The sequence below is a fragment of the Trichoderma atroviride genome, chromosome 5, assembly GCF_020647795.1.
Source record: "Trichoderma atroviride chromosome 5, complete sequence".
In the NCBI taxonomy this organism is placed as follows: Eukaryota; Fungi; Ascomycota; class Sordariomycetes; order Hypocreales; family Hypocreaceae; genus Trichoderma; species Trichoderma atroviride.
Window position 1 is genome coordinate 3,973,810 of NC_089404.1, and position 19,260 is coordinate 3,993,069.

General features: G+C 47.5%; 4 protein-coding genes across 4 annotated transcripts; 1 reads left to right on the plus strand and 3 right to left on the minus strand.

Moving 5' to 3' along the window:
* Positions 1-716: 716 nt before the first annotated feature.
* On the minus strand, positions 717-7,651 carry TrAtP1_010560 (Type I Iterative PKS). The gene is made up of 8 exons (XM_014089634.2): positions 7,327-7,651; positions 6,972-7,272; positions 5,932-6,919; positions 5,785-5,866; positions 5,579-5,724; positions 3,300-5,524; positions 2,490-3,248; positions 717-2,431 (listed from the first exon to the last, which is right to left on the minus strand). The coding sequence occupies exons 1-8, from the start codon at positions 7,644-7,646 to the stop codon at positions 809-811; spliced, it is 6,444 nt and encodes a 2,147-aa protein (XP_013945109.2). The 5' UTR covers positions 7,647-7,651; the 3' UTR covers positions 717-808.
* A 1,078-nt stretch (positions 7,652-8,729) lies between these two features.
* Positions 8,730-9,833, minus strand: TrAtP1_010561 (uncharacterized protein). The gene is made up of 4 exons (XM_014089633.2): positions 9,603-9,833; positions 9,312-9,541; positions 9,057-9,253; positions 8,730-8,985 (listed from the first exon to the last, which is right to left on the minus strand). The coding sequence occupies exons 2-4, from the start codon at positions 9,480-9,482 to the stop codon at positions 8,928-8,930; spliced, it is 426 nt and encodes a 141-aa protein (XP_013945108.1). The 5' UTR covers positions 9,483-9,541; positions 9,603-9,833; the 3' UTR covers positions 8,730-8,927.
* A 283-nt stretch (positions 9,834-10,116) lies between these two features.
* On the plus strand, positions 10,117-12,710 carry TrAtP1_010562 (uncharacterized protein). The gene is made up of 6 exons (XM_014089632.2): positions 10,117-10,663; positions 10,726-10,781; positions 10,849-11,019; positions 11,068-11,238; positions 11,313-11,444; positions 11,513-12,710. Exons 1-6 carry the CDS (start codon positions 10,469-10,471, stop codon positions 12,630-12,632), a joined length of 1,845 nt encoding a protein of 614 aa, XP_013945107.2. The 5' UTR covers positions 10,117-10,468; the 3' UTR covers positions 12,633-12,710.
* Positions 12,711-12,981: 271 nt separating this feature from the next.
* On the minus strand, positions 12,982-19,091 carry TrAtP1_010563 (Type I Iterative PKS; the record flags this gene model as incomplete). Its single annotated transcript, XM_066114762.1, has 3 exons — positions 18,904-19,091; positions 18,548-18,840; positions 12,982-18,487 (listed from the first exon to the last, which is right to left on the minus strand). Exon 3 carries the CDS (start codon positions 18,427-18,429, stop codon positions 12,982-12,984), a length of 5,448 nt encoding a protein of 1,815 aa, XP_065970859.1. The 5' UTR covers positions 18,430-18,487; positions 18,548-18,840; positions 18,904-19,091.
* Positions 19,092-19,260: the final 169 nt, after the last annotated feature.

The following is a 19,260-nucleotide window of genomic DNA, read 5'->3' on the forward strand; positions in this document are numbered from 1 at the left end:
TACGCTACCGAGTCTATATATACCGGCCTAACCCCTCGCCTCGGTAAGATCCACAGTGGCTGTCGCGCGAATTCAACGCGGGGAAAAGGGCGCGCGGATGTCCAATGCTAATCGTATACCAATGCCGTCGTGTTCCGCATGACATATTCCAAATACCAATATACGAATACACGACGCCGTAACAGTCTGAATCGACCAATATGGAATCCTTGTTCGAATTCGGATCAATCGTATACGCTTCGTAGCTTATCCGGCTTTAGTGTTTTGCCTCGCACGGCACACTATCTTATATGCAAAAGCTTCCAGGTTATCAATACATACAGTACAAAAGCAACAAAGAAATGCTGAGGACCGCTATGCGTCGGCATTCCAGGGCGGAATGACAGACCAATTAGTAACAGGTTCGTTCATTCTCCAAATTAGTTCCAGGATTGGCCACTAAAACGAGTTGCTTCAGCCAGCTAACGAAAGCCCACAACCCAAGCCCCACCAAACAACGCACAGAAGAAAACCAGTCGAATTCAAGTTCAAGACCGATAACGGGAAGTATTATTTCCTGTGAACGTGTTACGAAATGTGGCGACTATAATAAAATAGCCAAGTATTGAAAATATGCGAAAGCCTTGATTGCACGTCTTAACGAACATTATATATGGGGGAGTTTCGAAGGAGGGTGAAAGGAATAACTTATAATATATATTAACTAAATTAAAATCGGTATTAGAAATTAAGTTGGATTCTATCCTGAATCCTACAAAGAAAACCGTCTTACTCTACTTATATCCCGTGTATTATGAATAACCGCCTTCTATGCGAATGCACTCTTGATAAAAGCCGCAACGCGCTGCGTGTTCTTGCCCTTGTGTAGCATTGTAAAATGATTCGCATCCTTTATCCGTTCAATCGACAGATTCTTCTCACCAAGCAAAACATCCCAGTTGTTGCCGCCAAAATTCGTTCGGTTCTCGAGCAGCCACCGCATTTCACGCGGGTCGTCATCTCTGTATTCTGGGCGTTCATCTGTGCCCTTGCAGACGCCATCTTCAGCCCATAAAATGAATGAGCGCGGTGCTGGCGCCTTATTGTTCAGAGCTTCATCCCAGGGCACTGGCTTCCATTCGTCAAGCGCATCGATAAACGCGAGAAAGTGCGCCAATAGCCAATCCGGTGCTTTGCCATCTCCGAAAAGGCCCAGGCCATTGATAAAGTCAAAGAGTCGAGCAGGTAGCTTCTCCAGACCGATTGGATTGGGGGAGTCAAGGAAAATGAGACGATCAACAGTTTCTCCTTGCCGTGTCATTTGAATTGCTGCCTCATAAGCACAGATGCCTCCTGCAGACCACCCGCCCAGGTTATAAGGTCCCTGCGGCATCCTTCGTTTAATCTCTTCAGCGTAGAGTGTAGCCAGACCTTTGAGACCAAAGTGCACCAGCTTCTCAGCAGTTTTAAGCCAAGGGCAATTAAGCCCATATACACAGACATCTTTTCCAACAGCGTCAATGGGCCCGTATGAAACTGCAGCGCCGGAACCGTCTGGGAGAAGGAACAGTGTATAGAGCGCAGTCTTGGGATTTCCTTGAAGGAGAATTGACGATGCCCGATATTTGTGCAACTCTTCGGACATGTCTGGCTCAGATTTCTGTGGAGTGGCTGACTGGAACATGTGCTTGAAAGAGCTATAGTCGGGATAAGACACGAAAAAGTCATCGTCGAGCTCAATTTCTAGCTCTTCGCGAAGACGACCAAGCACAGTCAGTGACATGAGTGAATCCATGCCCAGTTCACCGAGGTTAACGTCATTCATAATCTCGCTCGTAGATACGCCAATCTCTTCTGCCAGAATAGCGCACACGTCTTTGCACAGGCTAGAAGAGACGGATTCTCGCAGAGGTGTAGTCGCGCTGCTGGTCAAAGTCGTGAAGGGCTCGCTGCTTGAAGAGAAGCCTTCAGTCTCACTCAACTGCTCAGTAGACTGATCAGATGAGAAAGTGCTGTAGCCAAGGTGGGCAACAAGATCAGCAACCGTTGCGCAGGTTTCGAATACTGACGATTCAAGCTCCAGACCAAGTTCTTCGCGCAATCTTCCCGCGATTTTGAGGGACAGAAGCGAGTCAACTCCATTGTCTGCAAAGACAAAGTCATCTTGGACACTAGCTGAGGGAATGCCAACCTCGTCAGACAAAATCGCAATGATGGGATGCATAGGATTTCTTGCAGCAGACGCAGCAGACGCGGACTTCAGAGCCGCATCGAGCTTTAGAGGTTCAACTTCAGTATGGCAAGAGAGCTGCGTTAATGATACAGTGGTTGTACTTTTTGCAGGGATTTCTTTAGCGGCTGTAGGACGAGGACGGGGTTGTGGTTGGGCCTCGTTTGTAGATTTCGGCGGCGGCATCGCGCTGTTCAATACCTTTCTGGAAATACCTTGGAACTATATAAATCGTTAATAAGAGCTCAAAAGATTAGATAGATCGGACGGCTCAACTTACTTTAATGTCTCCACAGACTGCCACAACGCCTTCATCATCAAAGATGTAAACGTCTCCGCCATAAATGGTGCCTTCCATTGGTCGCATCCTGACGTATGTGCGATAGGTCTTGTCTTTGCAGAATTTCCTGACGGCTCTAAAAGACTTCCAGCCATGGTTAATAAAGACTTGGTCTTTTGGAGTCTTTGCATGCCCGTTCATCAAGAACCCGGCAAGTTGCCCACAGCTGTCTATCCACATGGGGTTACACTGAAAGCTGCCCTCATCAACTTGGAACTGGACCAAGCCGGTCGCTTCATAGTCTTCCGCATTGATGATGGCTTCTTGGATACCCTTGTAGGCGTTGCTGTAGTCGACCAAACTGGAGAAAAGCTTGTATATAACTCCAGAAGAGAGACGGCTGTAGTGACCTTGGTCAGCTTTCTGTTTGAGCCACTCAATACTTCGCTCGACGTAGTATTGAGTACTGTCCCAGTTTTCTTGCCAGATTTTGGGACGCTCAAAGTGAAGCCTGCATTGAGCATGGTCGACAGTCTTTTTCCCCTTGGCATCTATACTGTATATGGACATCTTTGCCGCTCTGCTATTAGTTATATCGTGCTCAATGTTGATCCTCAAAAGCATGGCTGGACCATCCTTGTGGACTAGAGGTTTATGGATAGTCATGTCCTGGATGTCTACGGAATAACCCTCGAGATCCGGTCGATATTTTTGAAGGATATACGTGCCCAGAGTCAATCCAAAATCACTGTACAATGACTAAAACATTATTAGCAAGTAAACTCAACAGGCGAAACAATGACAACTTACCGATGTGCAAACCCGATTACCATTAACAACGTGACCGAATACCACTTCATGCAATTTTTCGCTTGTGAATTCGCATTCTGCCGTGAGATTGAGCTTCTCTTTACTTATGATCTCATCGACAATTCGATGGACAGAGGCCGTTGAAAAGGTAGAAACTGGCGCTGGTGCTGGCGCTGGAGCAACTAGTTGTGGGGGAGGATCACCTCGCGTGAGTAGCCAATCATACACATAATCAATCCAGTACTTCTTGTTTTCCCAGCTGTAGGCGGGTAGCCGTAATACCTCCTTGCAAGCTTCAAAGTCCTCGTGATATGCATCCCAGTTGATGGATATTCCCTTGCAATACAAAGTCTCAAGACTCGAAGCCAAAACCTGCCACCCATCCTTATTGCGCAACAAGGAAGGGACGGCGGTAATGTCCTGCCCGAGATTGGCTTTCAAGAGCGTAGAGCACACTGAGTGTGGGCCTAACTCAATCCAGGCTGTCTTTGCAGAGATTAAGCCATCATCTTTAGCGGCTTGTAGGACTCCATGGAAGTTGACGGCTTCTCTGCAGTGGTCTCTGATATGCTTAGCTTTAAGAGACGGTGTCTCACCGACCTGGAAAGTTGTACCTAGTAGAGGGCAGCCAACCGGGATGCTCGGAGAGTGGAAGGTAACATTAGAAGCAATAGATTCAAGCTGGTCCAGAATGGGATCAACCTGGGCCGAATGGAACGCAAAAGGAACATTGACCCTTGTTGCTTTGATGTTGTTGGCTGTAAGCTTTTGAGACAGATTCTCGATGTCAGCTACACAGCCACTGACAACGGTATCTTGTGGGCCATTGATGCAAGCAACATCGTGAATGCTTGCATCCAAATATTTCCGAATCTCCTCCACGCTGCTTCGGACTGCCAGCATCTCGTGACTTCCTATGGTGCATTTTTCTTGAAGAAGACGAGCTCTCATGCCCACAAGGTAGATTGTGTCGCTTGCTGTGAGAACACCAGCGACTTTGAGTGCCGCATAGTGGCCTAGACTGTGACCAACCACGTAGGCTGGCTTCATGCCCAATGCTATCCAGAAGCTCGCGAGAGCCATTTGAATGCAAGTAGTACCGAGTTGGACCACCAGCGGCTCAAGATCCTCAATCGTGCCAGATCCATCGACAAGTGGCATGATTGAAGGGAATCCATGGCGTTGAGCTAGAATGTCGTAGGACTCGATTTCCTTGCGGAATGTCGCGTACTGCAGCAGATGCTGTCCCATGGCGCTATACTGTGCCCCCTGGCCGCTGAATGCAAAAGCGACTGGCGTTTCTTCGGAGCGCCTATGAGTGTCTCGTTTGGCCATATCATTCAAGGCGCTCAACAGCTGCTCGCAGTTTGCAGCTGGGATGGCAACACGGAATGGATGATGCATCCTTCGAGCCGTAGTTGTATAAGACAGCTTGCGTAAGAAGTCATCTGCACCTGTTTGCTGCTGAACGAAATTTCTCAGTTTCTCCAAGTTTCCTCTAAGAGATGGAATTGACTTGGCAGACACTGTCACAACGTGAGCTGTCCGAGGATCAGGTTGTGATGAGTTCATCGTGAGTTCCGGGTAGTCTTCCATGATGAGTGCCGTGTTGCCACCTGCGGCAGAGAAGTTGTTGACAAAGGCACGGCGAATGTTGTTAAACTCGCGCTTTCGATCCCACCTCGTGGCAGACATGGCGATATGCACGTTGCGTTGTTCCAAATCTGTGGGAAATTTGTGGTTGATTTTGCCCTTTATGCCACAGTGAGGCGGGATGAGGTTCTTTTCCATCATCAACAAAACTTTGATCAGCGCTGTAACACCGGATGCAGATTCAGAATGCCCGACATTTGCCTTTGTTGATCCCAAGTGAAGGCTTTCATGCGGCAGTCGCGTATAAGATGGAGCAAAACAGCTGAGGACCGACGCCATCTCAGTAGCATCGCCAGCCTGTGTGCCGGTGCCGTGCATCTCTATGTAGCTGACCTGATTGGGAGGAACGCCAGTCTCAGTGAGAAGCTTGGAAAAGATCTCCTCTTGAGCTCCGCAGTGCGGTCTGGTAATTGAAACAGACTCCGCAGAATGGTTGGTATGCGCGCCCAAAATGACTCCCAGGATGGGGTCATGGTCTGCGATTGCATCGTCAAGCCTCTTCAGAACAATGGTGCCAACCGCATCTGCGCGACAATAGCCATCAGCTGCATCATCGAAAGTTTTGCAGTTGCCTGTAAAGAGTTCATTAGCTCATAGCCTCATATTCGCCGTGTGAATAAACGTACCCTCCCTGGCAAGGAAATGCCCACGGTCCAATCCCACAAAACTGTCAGGGTTTGACATGACATTCGTTCCGCCAGCGACCGCTGTGTCACATTCATTGCGCCAGATCGCGTTACAGGCAAGGTGGATGGCTGCAAGACTGGACGAGCTGATTCGAGACGTGATGTTAGTTGAAAGTTATTTACGCAAACAGCATGTGGAAGCTTACCAAGCGGTGTCGACGCTTACTGATGGGCCGCAATATTTGAAGAAATAGTTCACCTTGCCTGGAGTAAAGGCTCGGTTTCCACCTATTCTAGGTTAGTCATTGAACAAATAAGGACAATGCGATATAGATCTTGAACTGAATCCTCACCTGGAATAAAGTAAGTGTCGACGTTTTGGCCGCAGCTAACCTCTCTGTAGTCGTCGCTAGTCATGCCGTAGAATACTCCAACACGGTCTCGCTGAGTCGATGGCGTCCTATCAGCAACGATACCTGCCATTTCAAGAGCCTCATAGGCTGTCGTCAAGGCCATACGTTGGCCAGGGTCAGATTGTTCAGCCTCTTTCGGAGAGATGTTGAAGAACTTTGCATCAAATAGCCCCGGCTCATTAATCCAACATCCGTGCAAAATCTTGCTCGTATTCTTTTTTTTGCCGGTTGGATCATAGTACTTTTCTGCATTGTATCTGTCTTCTGGAACACGTCGATGGACGTCAAGCCCTTGGTAAAGCAGGTTCCAGAATTCTTCCACGTCTGCTGCTTCTGGAAATCTGCCAGACATTCCAATGATTGCTATCTTAGCATCGCTTGGTTTGACTGCACTGGAAGATTTTGAAGCAGGATCAGCAGCTATACTCTCCATGATCTTATCCACAATCACGACTTGCTTAGATGATTCTGGCGAAAACGAGGCCTTGAAACTCGGACAGACATTGGTCGCGACTGGGCATAGAATGTATTGGCCCGTAGAGCTTGCTCTTTTCAGTGTCTTCTGTACGTTCGCAGCAGCATCGCGTAGATCCAGCGGTAGAACGAGAATGCTTTCAATGGCATGGTGCAGCAAGTCTCGGAAGCAACTGTTTTCCAGCGTGCTGCAACTCGATGAGCTAGAAATGAAGGGAATTTTGCTTGACAGGTCGCTGACCGATCCAACGTCTTGAAGAATTTGCTCAACATCTACAGCAGAGAAAATGTGCGGTGCGTGGTATGGCGCATGCACAGAGATGGGCGTGGATTTTGGCGTTTCTAAAAATTGTGAAGACTCCAAAAACTTCTGTACAGTTTCCGGCGGACCACTGACTGTCCAAGAGTTTTGGCCTTTGGCGCTGACGTACGGCGACGACAGGGGCGGAATCATCTGCATATCTGGTAAATATTGGCTTGTAAAAAGATGCAATCATGCCACTTACGCTGCTATCCTTATAGGCTGCGATGGCCTTTTCAGCAAGTGCCAGCGGATATTGTGATTCGGCAACCACATATGACCAGGAAGAGGGACCGTTGGATCTGTGGTGGCCGAACAAAGCGGCCGTCCGAGCAGCCAGGAGGCCTATCTTTAATGACACACGGACAGCATCCACACCAGCTTGCACCAGCTCACCCAGGGACTTTGAAGAGCCGACTGCGGCTGCAGCCAATGTTCCAATACATAATCCCGAGACGTAGTTGTTTAGGTTAGATGGGTATATCTCATCGCAGTCTCCGAAGTAGCTATACAACTTTATTAGCATGAGTACAATAGTCATAGGAGTGATGATGCCCTACTTGATAAAGGCGCAAATCTGGTATATTGTCGTCAAGGTACTGTCCAGCGCTGCATTCTTGTCCTTCTTCAGCCCTCGGGCAACAAGATTCTTTATACTGGAGAAAGCAGGAAACCATTGGCGCTCGGCGATTGTAAGCTGAGCTATCTCCTGCCTCAGAGCGACATTCACTCGATCAGTGAACAGCGTCAAGTAAGGGTTATTCTTCTTTAGAAGAAGTAGCTGCAAATTCGATAGGCTGAAGCTACTTTGATCCCCAAAAACAAAGACTCGAAAGGAGTCAGCCTCGTTGCCGGACTTGCTAATGGTCAAGTGCTCCATGATGGCAGTCAAGTCTAGCATACGAGGATAGGATGATGAGTAGGAAGCCCAAAACAAACGACAAACATAAAGCACAATCAGTCCTCTATTAACTCTTCCCACGCTTAGCTTAGGTAATACAAAAGGGAAGCATTTCACTGCATTAGTGATAAGAATTTCTCCTAAATGATCTCATCAGCAACCGCTCGGATCAGCCACATACGGTTTCAGAATAAGAAGGTCACAAGAGTACGCATTGTGACACTTTTACTAACGCGAACGGCTTAACACATATTTTGACATGGCGCGCTATCTAAACTTATGCTTTATTCGGTGAGACACGGGCTAAGTGCGTACAGGAATGACTCGATTTTGGAAACCAGGATCGTTTGTTAGCATCGAGGGAAAGATGTTTCAGTAGAAGGGGACAATTAGCTACGTTTAAATAGATATCTAGCTGAGATGCGACCATTTCGACGTTCAGGCTCTTGGTTTCTTTGCTAAGATGCGAGACATGAACAAAATGTATATGCGGTTCGAAAATCGAGAGTTGTTGCATCGATCGAGAGATCTCGGGCCAGTCAGACTACATACTGTTATGGCCCCGCTGAAAGCGGCATCTATACGAACATTCGGCCCATTTCTGTAGGCTAAAAATAAAGTTAAATGGACATGCATTCCGCCACAAACGGTACTTAGGTATGAAGATGCCCTTGACGCAACCATCTTTTCTGTCATGGGAATCAATAAAGAACATCGAGATCGTGTATTCATCCATAGGCACCCCTCCCTTCAATGACTAATCCAAAACTCCAAAATAATCCAATACCACGTTACATTGACATACCCATCAATCTTTATGGGCGCTATCATACCGCCCAATAACGCATCAAAGCAATACCTCAAGTTCGAAAATCTGTTATTAAACTTCAAAGGATACATGCATATTCCATGACTGCTTTGTAAGTCGTTTACCTTTCTACTGTTTATTAATACTCATTCAATGAATACGTTTTACTCTTAGTCTCACAGTCAGCATTATCCCGTTTCCAATGAACTGATACTGCATATATGTCTCCATCATATCATCGATAGTTCAAAAAGGTGGAGGGGCTAGTAGAGTATAATATTCCCATGCCAAGAAAGGCTTTTGTATTGTCGATGTTATTCCAATAGCTTCCTTAACCTACACTAAAGATAGAACTGTGTTTCTCAAAGCTCTACATCAGGATCCTAAGGCTCAATTACTACTACGCGTCTAATAAGTCCTAATTCAACACTAAGCATAGTCGCAGGTGTTGTTTATTTAGGTACAATCTCATTGTTGTCCAAAAACTCCTCAAAATATCCAATAGTCATCCTAACGATGGCAGGACCGTCAATATCCATTTAATTTGCACAATATTCAGTTTTTTACGGCAGATCACTTACGTCGACCTTTGAGTATCAGCAAAGTTTTTGTGGTCAGGAGCAACTTTCTCCATGAAGCGTGGATCAGCTTTCATGCGTAGAAAATCTTCCATGTTGCGGAATACGAATTGCACAATACAGTCATAGTCAGACAGTTTCGAGAACTCGGGGTCGTAGAGCTTAAAAAGCAATGGTCGACTTTGGCTGTCGTTATGCGTCTAGCAAAGTGTAAGGGTCGTACTCAGCAAAATTGCCAGAAGGAAATAAACAGCTTACCATGTTATACCGAACAATCCCATATTCCTTCATAAGGCCGGTGACCAAGGGAGCATGGACCTTAGTCATGTACTCTCTGTACTCCGTTTCACTCAGCCCAGGCTTGCGAAAAGCAGTGATGGTGAGACATAACAACTGCTGGGGTTGGGGAACCGAGTCTGAGATAGCCATTGGATCTTCTGAGGCACCGAAGGTTTTGACGATGAAAAGAACGCAGCTGCGTAATGAAGCTGCCGATGCGATTATTATAGGTCCAGTATAAGTGAGCTCTCAAAAGTAAAATGAAAATACCATCAAAGATGAGCTTATGTAATGAAATTGTCTAGAACTGGTTTTACAAATGTAAACAATACCGCGTTCATCAAAGTCAGCCCTGCATTCGTCATGAACAGTTCTGCATTCATTGGCTGGCTCTGCATTCATGGGTCAGCTCTGCATGCATGGGCCAATTCTGCGTTCAGGAAAGCGATTCTGAACTCATCACAAATGCTTGACTCTTTAGCCTATTGATCGGCATCTAAGTAGTTCATTTATAGGCATGCGGGTGGATTTTCGGTGAATAATCGGCGATCGCTATGCCCTTGTTTCATTTGCTTTCATTCCAGGCATTGCCAAGCGGCCGCTGTTAGCAAACTGTCTAAATCGGAAATTTCTATCAGCGGCAAAAGGCAGCTAGGATAAAATGAGCTAGACTAGATTCGATCGGCTCGAGGGCGAACTTTTGTAAATCAGTCCCAAGTTGATCGTATAGCTGACCTATTATGCACGTTTTCATTTGGTCCCGATGTATAACGCTTGAAGTTCTGTATTGTCTGCCATCGTAAAATCATGAACGCGAGTTCTGCATCTCAGATTAGAAATGACTGAATGCGCACTCCGGAGAAGTCGTGAGGCAAAACGTAGCTTTCGGACGCTTCAGGTCGTACGAAAGCGTCGATCTACCCTACGATTCGTACTATCAAGCTGACATCGACCATTGTGCCGTACTATTTCGTTATGTTATTCACAAGGTATGTACTTGGACACTAAGTCATCCCTAAAACGCGTCTACTTTCTATATAAGAACGGCATTGCAATAGATCGTTGTACAGTTGTTTCTCTTCAGTAGATGATTCAATCTTTTTCACTATAGAGTCAAGCATTCAGTATTGGCGTTCATGATGATTCGCTTTCCTTGGGTGCTTTTGCTAGCGCATCTTTTTTACTCTACAGCCTGGGCAAAGACTGTCTATGAAACTCTGCGCATTACATGGGAAGAGGGGGCTCCGAACGGGCAGAGTAGAGAACTTATCCACACCAATGGACAGTTTCCTAGTCCAACGCTTGTCTGGGACGAAGGAGACGATGTTGAAGTGAGTCATTACTACTCTGCGTTAACCAGTTTTGTGACAAGTACTAATGCGAGCGCCAATAGATAACCGTCATTAACGACATGGCGAAAAACGTGACCGTGCATTGGCATGGCCTTGAGTATGACCATCATTACCTTCCATCTATTTGCTGGGAATAGTTACTGACCCAGAGTGCCTGCGATTAGCCAAAAGAACTCTGCCTGGTCTGATGGTACTCCCGGCCTTTCCCAACGCCCGATCAAGCCCGGAAATAAGTTTGTGTACAAATTTAAAGCATCGCCTCCAGGAAATCACTGGTATCACTCCCATGAGAAAATGTCTCTGGTTGATGGACTTTATGGCGCAATTCACATCAGGTTTGTATCAAAGAATGTCTACACTCTTCCACGCTAATGAATACATAGGCCAAAACAAGATCGCCCGGGGCTTTGGAGCCAAATTGCCAGCGATTATAAAGACGTTGAAGCTATGGAGAAAGCCGCCCGTGACCCAGAGTATCTAGTCGTATCTGATTGGAGCCAGTATACTTCCGATGAGTACTGGAAGATATCCACCGATTCCGGCATGCTTGTCTTGTATGTTTATGGCCGGCGTTTGCTTATTGAACCTTTTGTTTCCTCTTTCATACGGCGACTAACCATTGTAACAGCTGCCTTGACAGTATTTTAGTCAACGGAAAAGGAGAGCTTTATTGTCCAGGCCAAAAGTTTCTCCAATCAGAGCTTGCTCCAGGTCTAGTTGACGATGCATTCCCCCCTGGTACAAAGGTCTCAGATAAAGGGTGAGCAATATCGCACACGATGTCTCATTTTCTGCCGTGCATCACATTACTGACTTGTCTTACGCCAGATGCTTCCCAGCACAGCTTGATCAAATCCAAGGAGGCCCTTGGAACGTCACTAAACGCCCAGACCTCATACCACCACGTGTTCAGGCAGGCTGTGTCCCATCCAAGCATGAGAATGCATCGATAGTTGTTGATCCGAAAAAGAACAATGGCTGGGTTAGCATGCACGTTGTGGCCGCCGCCACCATCGCTCAAATTGCTTTTTCCATCGATGACCACGAATTTTGGTTGTACGAAGTTGACGGAAACTACGTCAATCCAAAGAAGTTTGTCTCCATGGTGATGTCTGCTGGAGAGACATTCTCGATTATGGTCAAGCTTGATAAAACCCCAGGGAAGTACACGATGCGCATTCCCAACTCTGGAGTTTCGCAAGTATTGGGAGGATATGCCGAAATGGTATATGTTGGACATGAGCAAGACCAGAGATCAAATAAGCCCTATTTGTCATTTGGAGGCAACCCGATCTCTCCAGAGGTTGAGAAAAACTCCTACTTTCCATGGCAGCTGGAATCGGACCACATGGAACCGTGGCCTCCGAATAAGCCTCGACCAGGTAACGCGGACGAGGAACATCTGCTCGCAGTTGGCCGTGTTGGCGCACCATACAACTATACCATGAACACCAAATACCTGTATCCCATCGACTTCCAAAACAACGACCCTTTGCTATTCTACCCCAATGCAACTGTGGGAACCGAAAATGAAAACCTAGTGATTCGCACCAAGAATGGATCTTGGGTTGATCTCATATTGCAGGTTTCCACCTTGCCAGGCGACACGTCCGCTTTTGAGCATTTCATGCACAAACACGGCAGCAAAACGTGGAGAATTGGCTTTGGAACCGGTGTTTGGAACTATACCAGCGTTGAGGAGGCAATTAAGGAACGGCCCAAGGATTTTAACTTGGAGACCCCCGGCTTGCGCGATACGTGGCTCACAGCCTTCTCTGTAACAGGGGAGGCTTACTGGAATGTTTTCAGATACTATGTGGACAATCCCGGCCCTTGGCTGTTCCATTGCCATATTGAACTTCACTTGATGGGCGGAATGGGTATTGTTATCATGGACGGCGTGGACGCATGGCCAGAAAATATCCCGAAGGAGTATCAGCTTGATTAACAGCGGCAAAGATGATGTATAGAAATTTGCACTAAATAATAGTTTACTTGTTTGTAATACACACTCTTCTTTCTGGCGCAATACAGGCAATTCAAACTGGGCTTAGACATCAAAATTGTCATGTCTCACTCAAGTATCGAGTAAATACCAGCTAATACGTAGATAATACAGCATGGCTGACGCTTTAACTGGTCCTTTGAAATTCCAACACATTGTACTTCCAGTATTTCCAACATTCAAAATCTGGGGATAATCAGAGAAAATACACATAAAACGAGAAATGCATCTATCTCGAGGTAGATTATTCAACCATATAGCTTGTTTTGTACAAGACACTTTTAATCTTTTATTATTTGCTCAGTCGGGATAAAAACCAAGGGACAAGGTGTTTTAGTGTAGGGTGGCTCCACGTTAAAGTGAGGGGCACTTTGATCTTGAATACAGCCTGGAAAGCCTGTCGCAGCGCCACTGTCATAACGCTATCCAATCCCAGATCTGAGAGTCGAGTCTGTAAACCAATGTCGTCAATGTCATCCATCATCAAAACTCTCGCAACGCATTCGCGAACTCGTTTGTCAACCCACTTCTCTCTATCTAGTGGATGAGCCGGCACAGTTCCGTCGTCAATCGTGTCGTTATTGGTAGTGACTGTAGCCATGCTGTTGGCTGCTGTTTCCAAGCCCTTGAGCTTTATCCTGGGCCGCCGCACCACAATATCCTCCAGTAGCGGTATAGCAGCAGGTTCTCCCTCAAGTAGAGGCAAGCAGCGCGTGACAACAGCGCTCTCGACATCATAGCGACCGAGATGCTCCCAAGCTCGGAAAGCTTCACCCGCTGTAATATCAGTAATACCCTTGCTGCGCAATTCTGTCATCAGAAGACTAGTGCCAGTGGCCATACCGAGACCGCGGACAGCTGTGAACTGAAACGCGACGGTATTATCACCTTGTGCGCGTCTATGTGTTGCCAAGGCGTCCAGGAAAGCATTACTAGATCCATATGACGCCTGCCCAACCGTGCCAACAAGCTGTCCGATAGACGAATACATGATGAAGAAGTCTAGCGACCCAGGTGGAAAGGCACTATGAAGCGCGAGTGCGCCATTAACTTTTGGAGCTAGAACACGAGCGAATGAGTCGCGGGTTGTTTCAACAAGAGAGCTATCCTCAAGAACGCCAGCGGCGTGGACTACTCCTAGTACAGGAGGAATGTTGAGTGCTCTGATTGCTTTTAGCAAAAGATCAGCGGCGTCCGGCAGAGTGATGTCGAGTGCTAGGGTGTGTATAGTGGCTCCTTGAGCTTCAAACGCTCGAATGCGATTGATCACAGCGTCAAGCTTAGCATCGTCAGCGGCAAGGATTGACTGGTAGTTGGGAAGGGGTAGACCGCGGCGAGAAACAATCACAACATTGCGAGCCCCCTTTTCAATCAAAAAGTTACAGGTCTCTAAGCCGAAGTCGCCCAAGCCTCCAGTGACGATGTAGGTTCCTTCTGGTTTCGGCATCAGTGTGTTAGCTATCCCGGGTGCATGCTTCTGGCTTTCCAACAGGCGCCTCATTATAGCTCGCCTGGGAAGACCATCATTGATCCGAAGTATGTCATAGTCGTCGACATATCTAATGGCCAGCATTGGAAAATCGCTTGATGACTCGCTGTCTATTAGTCCTCCCCAGATATCTGGATGTTCCGATGCAATGATTCGTGCCAGCCCGTAAAGCGCTCCATGAGCGAGACTTGTGACAGATTCTCCAGAGAATACACGATTGGTGAGCACAAAGAACTTGGCAAGCACAGACTGGCCAATATTTGCTAAAGCTTTGACAATGCTAGCAGTTTGCCAAATGAATTCCTCTGTAGCATCTGCAACCTGTGCCGCTGATTCGATTGCTGGAGGAGCATAGACGACTATGGTTCCCTTCTCGCTAAGCGCAGCTGAAAGATCGGAGAGTTCCACTACCCTATTACGGCATGTAACCCTTGTCACTTTATTTTTGAGTTGTGTGCTATAAGCTTCAAGCAGCGTCAAATCGCTGGATACCATTATAACGTGCGTTAAGTCTCGTGGCTGTTCTTTGAATGCTGGCGGCACCCAAACGAGCTGATGGACTAGGCTTCCGCTGTCCTCGGCCGCGCAATTGACAAGATCTGATAGTCTCATTCCTTGAACCATTGCCAAAAGATTGCCTTGCTGATCAAGAATGTGAATATCCGCTGCGTAATCTTTGGCATCGATGTGCTTTTGAACATATATGTATCCGATCTTGGGTGGAGACCCCGAAGAATAGAAATACAGATGGTCCATCTTTGACACTATACGCATCCTAGGGTCATTGAAAAAGATGGCAGAACCTATTGAAGTTGCAGCGTCAAGAATAGGCGCCCATGATTCTTGATCCCACGAAAGAAAGCCGACCGATGGATCCATATCAACTTTGGCTATCATTTCAGAGTCATTACCATAGTGCTCAATGACCTCCCAAGGAAATGCGATGCCCTCAACACCAATTCTAGCCAAATAATCTGTAGCAAAGCTGTTGGGTAAAACCACCCCAATGCGGTTTTGAAGTATAGACACGTCAATGGCCTTGGTTTGCATCGCCATTTCAGGTGTAGCAATTGTGGACCATGAGCATAAGCTATGAGTGATCCAAGTTTCATGGCCGCTAACTTCAAGCGAGGAGGGTTGAGTTGAAAGAACCGAGATTTGCTCGCCATTCACAACGACACTCACAATTTGTTCATCGCTTCCCAAAGATACTGGTACATCAAAGTTGACGTTGGATAGCAGTAATGCGCCCGTGGCTTGGTGAAACGTGTTTAAATACACCGCAGCAGGAATGATCTCGGTACCATCTAATGGATGCTTACCAGGAAAAGGCTTTGTAGCGGTGCTTAATCCGGCAGTGTAGCGGACTATGTTGGTGTTTGGATCAACGATGCGCTGGCCAAGAAGCACATGTTTCTTGTCATTATTGATTTCCATATCATCCTGTTTTGTACCCATTACATTCCTGACATCCAAGCTCCCCTGTCCAGTGAAGCCTGTCTCGACATGTCTGTAGTAGGGTTTGTGCACCCACGAGGTTCCTGGGACAGATGGACACCAAATCCTTTTGTAGCTGCTGTTCGCCTCGAAGTCAATGCTTACTCCTTTGATGTATAGCTCTGCGGTGAGTTCCATGATTGCAGCATCCAAAGAAGTATCTCGCTTCATAGTGGCGAGGGTGGCCATGTCGCCGTAGTCAAGACCTCGATCTAGGAGCGTCTCGTTGGCCGAGAAGAGCAGAATAGGATGTGTTGAAACCTCAACGAAAACGCGGTAGCCATCATCGGCTGCAGCGTTGACTGCTGATTTAAGAAAGACCAGGCCAGTCATGTTATTAGTCCAGTAGTTAACGTCTCGAAGTCTTTTGGTCCGCGCGTTACGGTTTGAGGTTGAGTAGATGGGTAAGGTAGGTTGGCGAGGTTGCAGAGCATCTGTTAGAGACTCTTCAAGAGGGCCAACTATTTGGTTAAGCATAGGGCTATGGAATGCAATATCGGTTTTGACACGAACAGCTTTTGTACCTTGAGTGTTCATGTCTGCAACGTATTTTTCCAAGGCATCAAGCTCACCGCTAATGACGCAAGTGGATGGGGAAGAGTCAATAGCAGCCACCACGTCTTGTCTGGTCCATAGCGCTTCTTCTACTTCAGAAAATGGACGACTGATCATAGCCATTCCTCCGTCAGATTGCCGACGAATAAGTGCATAAAGCATGGCTCGTCGCGTGACGACCAATGTGCCCTCTTCCGCAGTCAAACACCCTGCCACAACAGATGCAGCAATCTCACCGACTGAGTGCCCAATGACAGCCTCGGGGACCAGCCCTTTCGACATCAACACTCGGCTCAAACCAATTTGCACAACATAGGTGAGGATCTGGATACGTTCTGACATCTCCAGAAAGTCACCAGTTGCCAATGCTTCCAGAATAGAAAACCCTGCCTCGCTTTGCACAATAGCATCCAGTGGATCAATGGCTTGGCGAAAAGCGGTGTCAAGCAGAAGCTCCTTTCCCATATCCCTCCATTGAGCCCCGTGTCCAGAGAAGATCCAAACTGCGGCGCGTGCATGGTCGCTGGATACTCCTAGCACGTTACCTTTTGAGATATAATGGCCTATCGCGGTTCTATCTTCTGCAGCCGCTTCAAGGCAAGCAGCAGCTGTTTCATGACTATCCGCGACAAAAGCTAGCCGATAGTCATGGTGGTTCCGGCGCTGAGCCAGAGTATTAGCGACAGCCACGAGATTCACTTGCTTGCCCGCAGGAGATGTCAGCCACTCTGCAACGGCTCTGGCTTGCTTTGCGAGTCGTTTCTCTTGGGGCACTGAGACGAGGAAGAGCACACGGGCCGAACTGTTCGCAGCATTGGTGTTGTCTGGCTCGGGGTTACTGCCAACGAACTGCTCGACAATGGCATGTGATACAGTTCCGCCATAGCCATAAGAGCACACAGCAGCCCGCCGTGGTCGGTTCTTTTCTTCTGTCCACTTTGTCGTCTCCTGCACGACTTTGAGTCCGGCTTCCGCCCAGTTGATTCGAGTATTGAGCTTCTGCAGGCGTGTCTGAGGGGCCAGCTCGCCCTTATTCACAGCAAGCACTGCCTTGACCAGGCCAATTGCACCGGCCGCGGCTTCCATGTGGCCGACACTGGGCTTGATTGAGCCGATATAAACGGGAACGCTAGCGGACCGTCCCGCAGCAGTGCCATAAACGGCAGCGATTGCCGCCATCTCTGTTGGATCGCCGAGTTTCGTGGCCGTGGCATGGGCTTCGATATAAGAAATGCTCAGGGGATCTACGCCTGCTTGAGCTAATGCTTGCCTCGCCACTAATTCTTGCGCTTTTGAGTTAGGGGCCATGATGCCGTTGGTCTTTCCGTCCTGCGCGACCGCAGAGCCCTTCAAGATGGCCTTGATATTGTCGCCGTCAGCGATGGCTCGACTGAGACGCTTGAGAATGATGATTGCTCCGCCCTCTCCTCGGCCATAGCCGTTTGCTTCATCGTCAAACGACTTGCACACTCCTTCAGGAGATAACGCGCCAGCCTTACCCAGCATCAGTGTAAGTGCCGGCGCCAGAAGGACATTCACACCTCCGACAATGGCGACGTCGGATTCGAGATTTTGGATTGCCCGACAACCCAGGTGAACTGCAACCAGCGATGATGCACATGCGGCATCCACGGCCGTACTAGGGCCCATGAGATCTAGATGGTATGAAATGCGATTCGCCACACCGTGAGGCGCTGAGCCAATCCCCATCCAAGGCTCTATATTAGGTAAATCTTCGAGAAGCAGACGGGAGTAGTCGTCGGAGTCGACGCCCATAAAGACTGCTGTGTTGGAGCCGACAAGGCTCTCGGGATTGAACCCAGCGTCTTCGAGAGCCTCCCAGCTGAGTTCGAGGCCCAAACGTTGGTGCGGATCCATCTGCTCTGCCTCTTTGGGGGATATGCCGAAGAAGGCTGCGTCAAAGTTTTCGAGGTTATGGATGAAGTAGCCTTTGGAGATGGCATTGGATATTTCCTTTGCATTGCGAGAGTCACGTCGCAGCCACGGTTCCCAGCGCTGCCGGGGCACTTCACCGCAGCCATCTTGTTTGGCCAGCAGAAACTGCCACAACTTCTCCGGCGAAGTATTGCCACCTGCGGTTCTGCAAGCCATACCAACAATAGCGATGCCGTCTGATATCTCGATGACTTGACTATCATTAGTCGCGAAGACCGTCTTCATCTCATCAAAGCTTGTCATTAATTTGACTGTTTGAGTAATGTGTTCTCAATGGTAATAAAAATATCTTTCGATTGTTCTATGTATTGGAAATTAGCGGAACTTCTCGGCTGAGTGTGTATATTAGTATTTATGATACCTATGGCCATGTCAGAGCCTCGTGAATAAATTTTACGCAACCATAATTGCCACATGTTACTATACTTGGTTTTATATGCAGCATATATTACTGTATTCGCTCTTATATACAGGTTGCAGGGTGGCATCGAAATCCTGATGTGGCGACAACAAGGGAGGTCAATATAAGCCGCATCATTACGATGAGCTTTTATCGGAACAGTGTCTTTGGAGGTGTACTGGATATTCAAGAAATGTGAAAGACGTGATCATCCCTAATTGGGTGACTTATTAAGCCCGGCGTCGTGTAACAGCCTGTCCGTTAATAACTCATCTACAATGTTCAAACATCTTTCATGCTAGGTTGGGTAAAGATACTTATCACTCATAGCCAGTTAATTCTGACTTACTAAAGTCTACTTCATAATATGTAGTTATTGCCTCCGTCTTTATGACTAGGATTTCACAGCTATTGAGATATCTGCCGCACTTGTCTTCCAAACCTGCGATAATACCGGTTCAGGCGCTCATCGCGACTCCCTGGCACGGAGTTATTTTTATGAAATGGCTAGGCAAGTCGGCCGTTAAGCTGGCCTAGTGGTCTTGGGTGCTTATATCTGCCTCGGATTCATGCCTCAACGGAAAACCTATCTAGATGGCACTAGAAAATGAAGGAACTGTAGCATAATGATGATTTATAAGCTTAATCTATCTGTGCGTTGCGTAACAATGTCT